Source organism: Homarus americanus, unplaced genomic scaffold (genome assembly GCF_018991925.1).
Source record: "Homarus americanus isolate GMGI-L3 unplaced genomic scaffold, GMGI_Hamer_2.0 scaffold18703, whole genome shotgun sequence".
Taxonomy (NCBI): Eukaryota; Metazoa; Arthropoda; class Malacostraca; order Decapoda; family Nephropidae; genus Homarus; species Homarus americanus.
The window spans coordinates 8,717,104-8,729,688 of NW_024749779.1; the positions used below are offsets into that span (position 1 = coordinate 8,717,104).

The 12,585-nt window shown below is 40.7% G+C and overlaps 1 protein-coding gene across 1 annotated transcript in view; it reads left to right on the forward strand.

The window, feature by feature from the left end:
- The window catches only part of LOC121853858 (glutamate receptor-like), a 29,549-nt gene extending 18,131 nt beyond the window's left edge, over positions 1-11,418 (forward strand). The window contains exon 8 of the mRNA XM_042348237.1: positions 10,779-11,418. Coding sequence (XP_042204171.1) covers positions 10,779-10,858 — 80 coding nt within the window. The 3' untranslated portion in view covers positions 10,859-11,418. The remainder of the gene's footprint in view (positions 1-10,778) is intronic.
- The last annotated feature ends 1,167 nt before the right edge of the window (positions 11,419-12,585 follow it).

The following is a 12,585-nucleotide window of genomic DNA, read 5'->3' on the forward strand; positions in this document are numbered from 1 at the left end:
GTTGACAAGTGTGTATGTGTGTGTGTGTGTGTAATAATAATAATAATAATAATAATTAACGGTTTATTAAGATAATATGGCAGCACGAAAGCTGAAAATATACAATGAGCAGGGTTGATAAGTTACATATGGTGAAATCGGTTAGTGGGTCACTTGATTGAGGAAAGGTTTCAATACAAAAAAATATAAGAAACATAGTCAACATATAGATTAACTCTAGACCTGGTACTGTGGAAGCTGGTCTTGTAAACATTCTTGTGACTTGATATTGGCGCCAACAAAGTCCTTCACACTGTTTGGATGGCCGTTGTACCTGAGTTGCTAAGCCTCTCCCTCACTACTTAAGCTGACGTTTACCACATCCACCACATGGTCCGGGTAGGTCCTTCAGCTCACACAAGGTGTTGGAAGTGGCTCTTGTTCCTCATGTGATATACAATAGTTGGGAAATCATAAATCCTCACCTAGGTGAAGTAGGGAGCCCTCATTTCTCTCCTGATGTAGTTTGGAGTCTTTCTTGGTTCCTCATCCAGTGTTGGTGGTGGTGGTGGGTGTATGGGGACCCTGGGGTTAGGTCAGCGTCAGGTCAACATTGACCGCTAAGCACCGATTGTCGCTCTAACAGTTGTTTCATTTTCGAGTTGAAATAGTCACTTTTGTAGATCTCTTGTAGGTTGATCGTCAATCTTTGCACTGTACTGTTGGTGGGAGGATGTTGATAAATCCAGATGGGGAAGGGGAAGGCCCGATATACCAGGCTGGCAGCTGTCTTCATGACCAAAAAGACCACGACCGCCTCAGCGGGCAGCGCCTACCACAGACGTCCTCACCCCATGAAGGCTGAAGACGATGTATGTGTGTGTGTGTGTGTGTGTGAGTGACGGGTTTTAGTAAAGTCTGATGACTTCTAATGAACTTACTTGGGTCCAGGTGAGATTTACTGAAGTGTGGTAGAAATGGAAACCCAACTATGAATTGCTATTTTATTCTTTCCTGACGTTTCGTCACAAGACTTAGAAGGAATGAATACACATACATACATAAATCCCAATTGACAGGGGAGAAAAAAGGTTCAGAGAAGGGAAAACAAGTTGATGGAAGTGAGCTTAACACAGCAAGCCTGATTGTTAAAGGATTGTAGTACAGACCACTGATAAGATTTTTTTAGTCCTTGTTACAGACCACCGGCATCACGACCGACGCGACAAGACTCACACTGCTGCATGCTCGAACCAACAACCCCGGGAGGCTCCGACCAGTGGAAAGGGAAGAAGTAATCGTTTGGAGACAGATGAGCCTATGCCAAATATGGAACGGAGCTAGTTGGAGACGAAGAGTTTTGAATCGTTGATCTTAAAATATCAGAATATTCGTTGCATGGAAGATTGAGGGCATTGTTGCAGTTTTTAGAAGAAAGTTGTTGAATAGTTCTCTGATTTGCTAAGGAATAATCGCACCTCTGACAAATCTCATTTGTTACGATATTTGCTATTGCACCATCAGAGTTTGAGTGGAATGGTGAGAAGAGAATATCTCAACTCAGAACCGCCTGATATGGTGTACCTGGATTGTTCTCAGTCCACCCAGGTGCAGATATAGGAGTGTTATTGTTGCTGATTGCGTGTTTTAGTATAGAGGGGGTGGGTATGGAGTATTGGTCCAGTTTAGTATGGAGGGGTTCCTGTTTCTGTATCTGCGGTGAAGTATGATGTCGTCAAAGTATTTATACTACGGTGGGTGTATGGTTAGGGGTTTTTCTATCTATTTATCACCTAATAGTCTCTGGTAGATGTTGAGTGGTGAAATGTTGCTCTGTTCGTGTAGGTGTTCGTTTGTGATGAATGATGTCCAGTGTGAGTTGTGTATGAACCTCAGTGCTTTATTCTGCTTGACTTGCAGTTTCTTGATGTTGGTGGTGCCGCTAACTGGAGTGCGTATATTAACAGTACGTTGTATAAATGTGTTTTAGTTTTCGTTGTTGCACTTCTGAATCTTTGTATGACTGTGAGTGCTTTTTGTGCTATTGCTCTTTTCATGGCAATGTGATGTTCCATGGTGAAGGTGTGATTGAATGCTATACCTAGTACTCTGTTTGTCTGTTTTATACTGTAGGTATGGGTGTTGGGTTGTTGGCGCATACGTTTAGGCATATCTGGCGAGGTTGATGTCTTTTTTTTTTGTCAAAGTAAGTGATCTGTGATTTGTTGGAGTTTGTTTGTATACCTCATTTTAGTTCCCACTTCGTGACCTGTTCAAGTTCCCTATGTGTTTGTTTTTTCTGTGGGGTAGTCTAGTGCTGCTCCGTATCTGACTAGTCGTGTTATGTCCTCGGCGTATTTTATGGTCAGTGAGTAAGTATGTATGGGGTCAGGCAGGTCATTAGTGTAAAGTATATATAGTGTTGGGGAAAGGACTGAGCCTTGTGGAACTCCTGCGTTCAGCTGGAAGTAGTCTGAATTGAATTGAATTGAAACAGTTTATTTAGCCAGAAAAACACTGATACAGAGTGGATAATATTAACAATTTTAACATGGCTCAGCCAGTTGAGAACCTGAGCTCTCTTTTAGGCACCTGATATATACTATACATTTATCTCAAGGAAGTATTATGTAACAGTTAGTATCATCTGGAATAGTACAATAGCATGGTGGTAATAAGAACATCTCATACTGTTACCACGGTTATCACTTCAATATTTATTAATTTTATTTATTTATTTATTTTTGCTTTAGTTTATTTTGGTATTTATTTATATATATATATGCATAAATTGCAGTGGAATTGAAAAACATAAGTATAATGGGGGAGCAGTACAACATGGATTGTACAGTAATAAGGTTGAACAAGAGGACAGAGCTGTCAGGATTATGTCTAGTTGGCAATTATGTTTATTGCAATGGTAATTACGTATCTATTTACATGATAATTTCCGATAAAACGGTTTTGATGGTATAATAAAAGCAGGTACTGTAAATATAGTAGGTATTCCAAGTAATATTAGGAAGTTGCGTAAGTGGTGTTGTGATTTTGGGGGAGATTGAAGTTTCTGCATATTTAGTATTTTAGTCCGTATTGCCAGACTGTTTCGAAAGCTTTTTGTACCTCTTTGGTGATGAGTGCTATTTTGTATACTCCCTCGTTCAAGCGCAGGTAGTTTGTGATTATGTTTAGTGCATCCTATGTGGAATGTTATGCTCTGAATCCAAACTGTTTATGTGAATGTAGTTCTTCATCTTCAAGGTTGTTTTTCAAATATCTTGCCTTAGACTTGTAGGAGATTGATGGGTCTGTAGTTTTGTGGGTTTGTGTGGTTTTTGCCTGGTTTTGGGATTATCATGGCTGTGGCTGCCAAAGAGTTTGAGGAAGTATCCTGTAGCAAATTGAGTGTTGTAAAGGTATGCGATGGCTGTGACTATTTCTGGGGGTAATTTGTTTAAGGATTTGGTGTCCTATCTTGCTGTCGCTTGGTGTGGTGTTTTCTTCGTTGTTATGTCGAGTGCTTGTTTGACTTCTGCTGGGGTGAATGGTGCAGTGAGGATGTGTTCTTGTGTGAGAGTGATGGTGACGATAATAGTTTTGGTGTGGTTCTGTCGTGCAGTGTAGGGATGTTGTTTATGTCGTTTAGGGTGGGTCTGTGTTGGGTTGGGGGTGTGTTGGTGGAAGATGTGTTCCCAGTGTTGTTTTAATGTCTGTGCTACTTCAGCTGGCTCTCTGATTCATCTCCCGTTTACTAACAGAAAATCGAACGGGGACCGGGCCATCCCCCTGAGTTTAACAATTCTTTGTCGGATTCCTGGAGGTTGTGTGTCCTGTGCTCCTTGGCGGCTGCTACGAAACCTGCCCAGTGCACGTTGTGGTCGTGGGGGAGGTTTTTGATAATGTGTCTTCTTAGTCTGGTGATGTCTCTTTGTACTGATGCAAGGTTGTGTTGGTTTTTTGTGATTCGTCGACTGTAGTAGTGTAGCAATCGTTGTGTTCTGATAAAAGGTTTGAAAGGTAATCTTTTCTTCTGAGAACGTTTTGGTATGTGTATGTTTGCTGAGTTGGCCATTGTGTTAAAGAGTTGTGTGCACGTTTTGTATACTTTCCTGTTGGTTGGTGCTCGAGAGTGAGTGTGTATTGTTGTTCTTGTTCAGCAAGTGTAGATTTTAAAGTGACCCAGTCTGCGTCAAAGTTTTGATATTTTAGTGCAGGTGTTGGGATCAGGATGGGGTTGGTGGAGAGTTGTAGTGTAATGGGTATGTGATCTGAGCCTGACAAGGGGCCTGGTGAAACGTAATGTTGAAATTGAAGGGCTAATGTGCTTGTGATGACTATGTTTGGGTATTTCTGCCATGTCCAGGGCAACACGTAGGGAAGCAATGTCCAATGTGATAAAGGTTTTTGTGTGTGAACAAGATGTGTAGTTGTTGTCCATGGCGGTTGTTGTGTTGTGTTAGAATGCTGAGTGTCTTGCGTTGAGATGAGCCATTAGTATTACTGATAGGTGTGTGTTGTTGAAGATAGAATTCATATCTGTGAAAGGGATGCGAGTGGTTGGCCTTGTGTATGTTGTGCACATCAGTATCTGTCCGTGTTCAGTGTCGATCTTGGTGGCCATAAGTGTTTAAAGGTGAAATTGGTGATGAATTCGTATTTGATGGAGGATCTGCTGAGGAATGCTACACCCTCGTGATTTTATTGTGATGATTGCCTGCGTGTGTACCCAAGGTGCTTGATTTTTGTGTTGCATATGTTGAGTTGAGCGGGAGGATGTCTGGCTTGTGTTCTTTTACTGTAGAAGGATAGAGATGATGTGTCTGCTTGTAGAGTATGCTCTACAGTTGCATTGTATTATGGTGATCATGTTTGCATGGCTTTTACTGTCTTTGTTGGTCTAGTTGGTTTTTGTCTTGTTTTCGTTTTAAAAGGAGTGTTTCCTGTATCTGAGTGTTTCTCAACTAAGTTCGGATTGTGTCTTCAGAGTGGCTGAATCAGATCGTGATCTGTTCTGGGATGTGGTGGTTGGTGCAGGTGTGCAGGGGATGTGCTTGTAGGTGGATGATGAGATGGTGGGATATGGGCTGTGGTTAATGGGATTATGGGCTGTGGTTAATGGGATTATGGGCTGTGGTTAGGGAGCTTGTCAGGTGATTTCAAGTAATTTGTGGCGGCGTATTGTCTTTTCTTGTCTGGGTGTGGTGTAGGCGAGGTGTGATTGTTTGTTTTGAGGTTTCTCTGGTAATGTTAGCGGTATGGGTGTTGGTGGCTGCCTGGGTGAGGTCAGGTGTGGGTGCAGCAAAATTGATGGAGGTTGTTGTGGGTTTATTAATGACGTGGCTGGTGGTGGTGGCGGTTGTCTGGATGGAGTCAGGTGTGAGTGTGGCTAAGATGGTGGAGGGGTATGTAGGTTCAGTATTCTGGGGAGGTATGTTAGCTGTGAGGTGGCTAAGGAGTTGTTGGGGGGTGTTGGGAGTTTGTCGGGGTTTCTGCTTCTTTTATGTGGTGCATTTTTTTGTCTTGGTGTGTGGGTTGGTAGTTTGGTTGTTTTGGGTGGTCTTATTGGTGAGGGCTGTCTGGGTGATGTACATTGTGGGTGGGATAAGTGTGGTGGAGGAGGTTATGGGTTCAGTAGTCCTGGCGAGTGTAGGTGGGGTGTTGGTTTTGGTGGTGGGTGGGAGGTGATGGTGCAACTCCGTGTTTGTAAGTCTCCCGTATTTTATTCACTGGTAACATGTTGGCTTTGAGGCCTTCCTCCACATATTTGAGGAAGGTTCCCCTATCCCCATTGCAGAGAGTATGGGATACTCTCACAATTGTGTTTATTTTGGTGTGATGGGAGTATTAGGGTGGTTGAAATGTTGATGGTTGTGGGTCTTGTCCAGGCAGAGTCGTGAATGTGGGAAGGAGTGGATGAGGCATTTGTGACTAACAGTTGTTTATTTTCCTCCACTGTTGCAACATTTAATTGTTGTGGATGTGCAGAAGTGATGGGAGTGGTTTTTGTTAGCGCATTTTGAGCAGATCTGTGTTTCGTTGCACTGCTTAGAGTTGTGGCCAAATTTATAGCATGTGTAACATTGTCTTGTGTTTAGTACTTGCTCGAATTCAATTTCTTTGCAGGGAATACTGTAATCATTGAGGTTTATGCTGTTGATCTGTAGGGATACGACATTAGTGTGTGTGTCTGTTGTTATTTTCAGCGTGGGGTACTTGCCTATTCGTTATGAGGTAATGCTAGCGTGTTTTTGTTCCAGGTGTTCCAGCAGTTCAGTCTGTTTGTTTCAGTCGACACATCCATCATTCCCCATATTACCCAATATGGGTTGCTACCACTTGTACACAGAATTTTGACAGCGGTGGTGGGCAGAACTATATCACGTCTCTCCATTGGTCATTTGGTGTCACTGTTGTCCTTTTTTTCCTCCAATCACGTGACGCTGTCTGGGCGGCGGTGTGTCACAATGTCACCCAAACTACTTTGGTGTTGATGTTCAGTTGCAGCGTAATGTAAGCTGCTGTCAGGCCTTTCCTGGTCGTCTTGTTCACGCCCTTGCGTAAGACATGGACGCCTTCCCATCTGGGCAGAAATCCCATTTTACCTTTTGTGCAGCGAGATTTATAATATCCCACTGCTGTTATCAGTGCATAGCGGTATAACCTGGTATTCAACCCGCCATTGTAGTGACAAGACCGATATTACCACCAACTTGTTATGTCAGTTTTGTATAACTATGAATATCGCGCCAGCAGCTATAAGTATAGTGACTTATAAACTATTAGATTATTTGAGGATACGACTTTATTCTTTGTTATTCAGATAAGTTAATGCAGATAATACTTGATCGATAGACAATTGGTAAGTTTCTAGTAGCAACAGTAAAACAAGGTTTAAATTTCTAGTTACCTTATCTAAACTCAACTAATCGAAGAGTTTATAAATTTAGACAATTCCTTGCCAGTAAGGAATCAATTATACAAAGAATATGTGTAAAAGTTTTTATCAATAGCACAAATCATAATACAAGTGATAACTCCTCACTTGGCATCACTTGTTCACATAAATCACAGAGGTTTTAATTACAATTTCACCCCTTCTCAGGTAAAATTATATCACTCTATGCATAATCATACTAATGTATTAAACTTAGCTGGTACATAAGTCCTGTTCCAAGTGGTGTCATCTTGTTTTCTTCCACTTAGATGCAACCTTTAAACTCCTGAAAATGGCATTATTTTCAGTACCTATTCTAGATAAATAATAATTCACTTTCAATCACAAATGTTCACTTTACACACGAATCATTGACGTAATTAAGTAATCCACAGAAGTAAACAATTTAAATAAATCATATTAAATAATAAAGTAATAAATTAGTCCTTCACTGTTCATTTAAAATAAAAAAGTATAAAATTTTCTTCATACGTTAGCTCGTCTGCTGAAAAAAAATGCATATTTACTGTTATGTTGTATAAATAAAGTCAAGTAACATTTAACAATTCAATTAATACTTTATAATGTCCCCTTTGTTCTTCAGGCAGTCCTTTAGCAAGGTTTTGCAACAGGTCAGGTGGGAAATTAGCCCAAATATCCTTGATAGTTGCCTCTAGCTTCGGGATTGATGAGGCGTCAGTGTCGTGCAGACGACGCTTAACAATGGACCACAGATTTTCTATTGGGTTGAGATCTGAGCTACTGCCAGGCCAGTCATTAAAGGAAGGTACCTCACAGTCTTTTAGCCACTGAATGACACTTTTAGCAGTGTGGCATGGGGCACCTTCCTGCATGAAAGGGCTTGACTTAGCCTTATCAAATGATTCAGGCAAGAAATCACTGAGCAGCTCAAGACAGTTGTACTGATTCATCATCTGGTTCTTAGCGAGGATTACTAGTTCACCAACACCATAATGCATAAAGCAAGCCCAAACCATAAGCGAGACAGGGTGATTAACAGTCTTCACTACTGTAGGAGATATGCATCCGAGTGAGGAGGGCGGTACATCTTCCCTCCACCACTGCCAGTCACAAAAATCGTACCCTTGTCAAACCAAAAAACACTCCTCCATTACTCTAAACCCCACACTGCATATTTCTTGCAAAATTTCACTCTATTTTTCTTGTCTCTTCGTCAGTAGAGATTTACGACGGTGCACGGAAGCTCTTAAATCCCAGGGCATCATGTAAGGATTGCTGAACACAGCTTAAGGAGACGTGGCTGAGAAGACGGGGGTTTCTCTCTGTGAGGGCGGGATTGGACTTAACTTGGCGTGAAATATCCTGAAGTATCCGTGGAAACAATAATTTAGGCCTACCAGACTTGGGTAGAGGAGCTGACAACATGTCCTCTCCAACCTCACGGTAACGCTTCACAAGTTTCTGCACAACATGCAATCCCACACCAATCTGAGCAGAAATATTTCTCAGTTCGTGGTTTGCTTTGTACAATGCAATCACTGCTGCAATGTCGACCCTTGTAGTAACCCTCCTGGACATCTCTGATGGCCACTATGTCGGGGTAATGCACCGTAAACGAGGCAAAAAATGGCCATGGGGCGCGCAAACCCGCAGAGTTAATCTTCCCCTCACGATTCCCAGAGGCGCACTGAGAGCAAGCCGTGACGTGTGCTCAGTTGTGCCAGCCAACCAAGGGTACTAACATCTCGCGTCCCGGGACAGCCTTCACAAAACATGAACTTATTTACGTAAGAAGTTTGTTCGTCGGCCCTATTGCGACCTAACTTTCCGCGCAGACTATTACTTCCTGTATAATCAGTATAATTTTTAAAAGAATCATAATATTAATAAAGAATATTTTTGCCTATCAAAGATTATCATAAAAAATTCCAATGTTTTACTTATATTATTACTTATTTACTATATCACTGATAAATAATTAACAAATATTATTGATCTTACCATCTCCTGGAGTATTTCTAATACACACATTTATAAATTTATATACATCCAGGGACAGACCTAACACGTCTGTCCTGTAAGGACCCAGATCAGAAAATGGCTGTCTTAACCTATCTCTATTTTGTGTTCATTTATTAGTTAAGGTTCCAGCTCAAATATAATTTTAATTTACACAGTATCAGTTCACTTAGGTTAAATATTTAACTTAATTTCTACACATTATGATTTTACACAACTTATCCCAATGTATAACAATATCTTACAAACATTCCATAAAATATTTACTTACTTCAATCAATTTATATTGAGTTACAGCACTTTAAGACTTACAAATCATTCCAAAGTGATCATCTGCTTCATACAATTATTAACATGAATATTAAAAGATTTCTGTAAACTTTTACATATTTGTTGATCTCAACAGTTTTCACATTCTCTTTCCTTGTCCCATTCTTTTACATTTCAGAAGGATACCTAAACTAATTTTGAATATCATTCTATATTACATAATATCATATATTTTGGAACAACAGAAAATTTAGTTTTGAAATTAAATTAAGTAAAAATATTTAAAGTTTACTATACTATTAAGGCGTTGGTTATCCTGTGGTGTCTGGCGTCTGCTCGGTGTACTCAGTCTCGTCTGTAGATCTCTGCTTGTCTCTCCGTAGTATGTCTTGTCGCAGGAGCCGCAGGGTATACAGTACTGCGGACAATGCTGTCGGTGTTTGTTTGGTCTTTCTGTTTATTTCTGACTATGTCTCCGATCTTGGTTCCTGACGTGATGGCTGTTTTGAAGGTGAAATGTTGTAGTTAGTCTGTAATGAGAGTAACGAAGGGGTGGGGGGGGGGGGTAGGTATTACTTTGTATCTCTGCTTTGTGTTCCTTGTGTTGCGTCCTTCTTGTGTCGTGTTAGGTCTTGTTCTGTAACTGTATCAATAATCCTTTTGGAAACCCAGTTTTTCGGAGGCTTTAAAGATGTATGCCAGCTCATCCTCCAGATATTCGGTTTCACATATTCTGTGAGCCCACAGGATGAATCCTTTGACCACGCCTGTCTTTGTTTTAATGCTGTGGGCTAACAGGTAGTGGATACTGTCATCTTTATTGGTAGGCTTGTGGTATACCTTGACTTTGGGCCCCCTCATTAGTGCTTATGATGATTGTGTCTAGGAAGGGGAGCTGGCCATCTATCTCTTCCTCCATGGTGAACTGGATCTTTGGGTGAATCTCGTTGAGTCTCTTCTTAGTGTCTTTTTAAAGTCCACCCTTCCAGGTGAAATGATAACGACCTATGCCACGTGTATCTAGTACCCACGATGTTCTTATAGTAGTCCGTCTCCAGAATCTCATTGAATAGGTAGGCAATTACTACACTCAGGGGGACCCCATTGAGAGCCCGCTGTGCTAGGTGTGTTAGGTTCTGGTGAGGCTTAGTGAGATACAGTATAGTGTCTCATGTACTTGTGAAGTTTGGTGGGTCTTTGAGAACTGAGGTGTGTCCTGATAAGTTGTGATTTACTGAAGTGCTGTAGGCCTTTTTTGAAGTGTGATTAGTTTGTTGAAGGGTATGATAGGTCTTCGAGAAATGGGGAGACTCCCCGTTAAGCATGGTTGACCTTTGTGAAGCATGGTAAATCTCTCTGTATTGATATGGGTCTTTATGAAGTGTGATGGACCTTTATGAAATGTGGTGAGCATTTATGAAGTGTGATGAGTCATTATGAAATGTGGTGCATCTTTATGAGGTGTGATGGGTCTCTATGAAGTGTAGTGAGTCTTTATTAAGTGTGGTGAGTCTCTCTCTGAAGTGTGGTGGGTCCTTTTGAATTGTAATTACGTAAAAAAACAAAACCAATGTGTGTGTCTTTCTCTCGCCAGGATTGTCGGTTAGTATGGTGGTCTTCCTGGGTGAACACCTCGTACACCGCCGCTCCGCCACAACAGGATGCGACAACTGAATCTCTGTCCACCTTCTGCTGTACAAGTTTCCTCGAGAGTCAGTGTCAAATGGATTAATGGATTGTAACTTATAGCTTGAAATTATTATTACATTTTCGCCCCCTAGGCCCCGATGTGGGTCAGTGACCCGTGCCCTGGTGGGCTAATCCCCGTAAATAAAAGAATGTTTTAAGTTTACTGTCCTCTCTTGTCTTGTCTATGAGCGTAATTATTTTTGTTTTGTTTAATATTACCAGTAAACACACACACACACACACACCGCTACTTCATCTGCAAATTTGGCGAAAAGTTTCTGCACTATCCTCGACACCGGTTCCTACTTCCACCAGAGTTCCTTCGTCCGCGAATTGTTGTTCAACACCACAACCGTATTTAGCCCATACGAGCACGCACTGATCTCAATAAGAACAGCCCAGTCCCAACCATTGTAAAAATTATCAACAACTCATAATCAACCAGCGCGTTCACTCCTAACCAATCTTACCTATTTGCACTGTTACTATGTTGAAATGCCCTGTAGTTTAACTTTCTCCCCACCTTGTTATTATATATAATTTTTATTTCGTTTTTATGTTACTTGTATAGTATTTGTCAATCAAGAGACCCATTCCCCAATTATGTAACTGTTTATTTTCAGCCTTCCGGCTGCCATGTTTGTTTCAATAAATCGTTAATTATTATTATTATAATTATTGTTATTATTATTATTATTTATTAGTATTAAAATGGTTGCCCCTCGTATAACGAGGGTGGCCGACCGAAGGGCCACCAAGGCGTGAATTTGTTTAAGGTGTAGAAGCTGTCACCACCACAACAACCACACCCTAAGTTAACGAGTTGCAGAAACCAGTGTCAAGGAAGAGTCCAAGAAGACCGGACAACTCGCCAACAGTACTGGCTAACCACTACTCCGGAATACGATCCGCAAAGCGATTAACATCCAGGTCCCCAATTACACACACATTCACACACACACACACACTTCAGTTTCAGTTTAGAGCCATAAGTCTAGCCAGTACACGAGTGAATTCACACTTTGGCTTAATGACCTCACCACCTCAGTCGAGTGACTAAGGTTAACGTAACACATAATGCTGATTGTTAAAGTCACCTCAAGGAACTCCTGAGCTTGACGCAGAATTATGTTTCCTCCTGACACACATGCATTCAAATATCTTAAAATGTATTACAAAAATTATCGTGTAAACATATGGAAACTCAGCTTATTTCACGAGATAATTAATCAAACTAACCTATAAATCTAACCTCACCTAACTTGACGTAGCCTAACCTAACATAGCATAATATAATCGAAACTAACCTAACCTAACGTAACCTAACATAATATACCCGAAACTAACATAACATAACATAACGTAACGTAACCTAACCTAACCTAACTCAACCTATACTGTAATCTAGCCTAACATAAAATAATCTAACCTTAGTTGACAAAACCTAATCTAACCTAACTTAAACTAACCTAATATGACATAACCTAACCAAAAAACATACATAGCCTACCATAAGAGAATCTAGCCTAACTATCGTAACTTAACCTAACTTAACGTTACATAATTATTAACTATCCTAACCTTCCATAACATAACCTAACCTAACCAAATCTAACCATACCTAATGATCACGTGACCCAAAACATACCATATTTTCACTTAATCTTTCACATAAATAGAGACCTATTTAAATAGTATTTTAATTTCTTCTT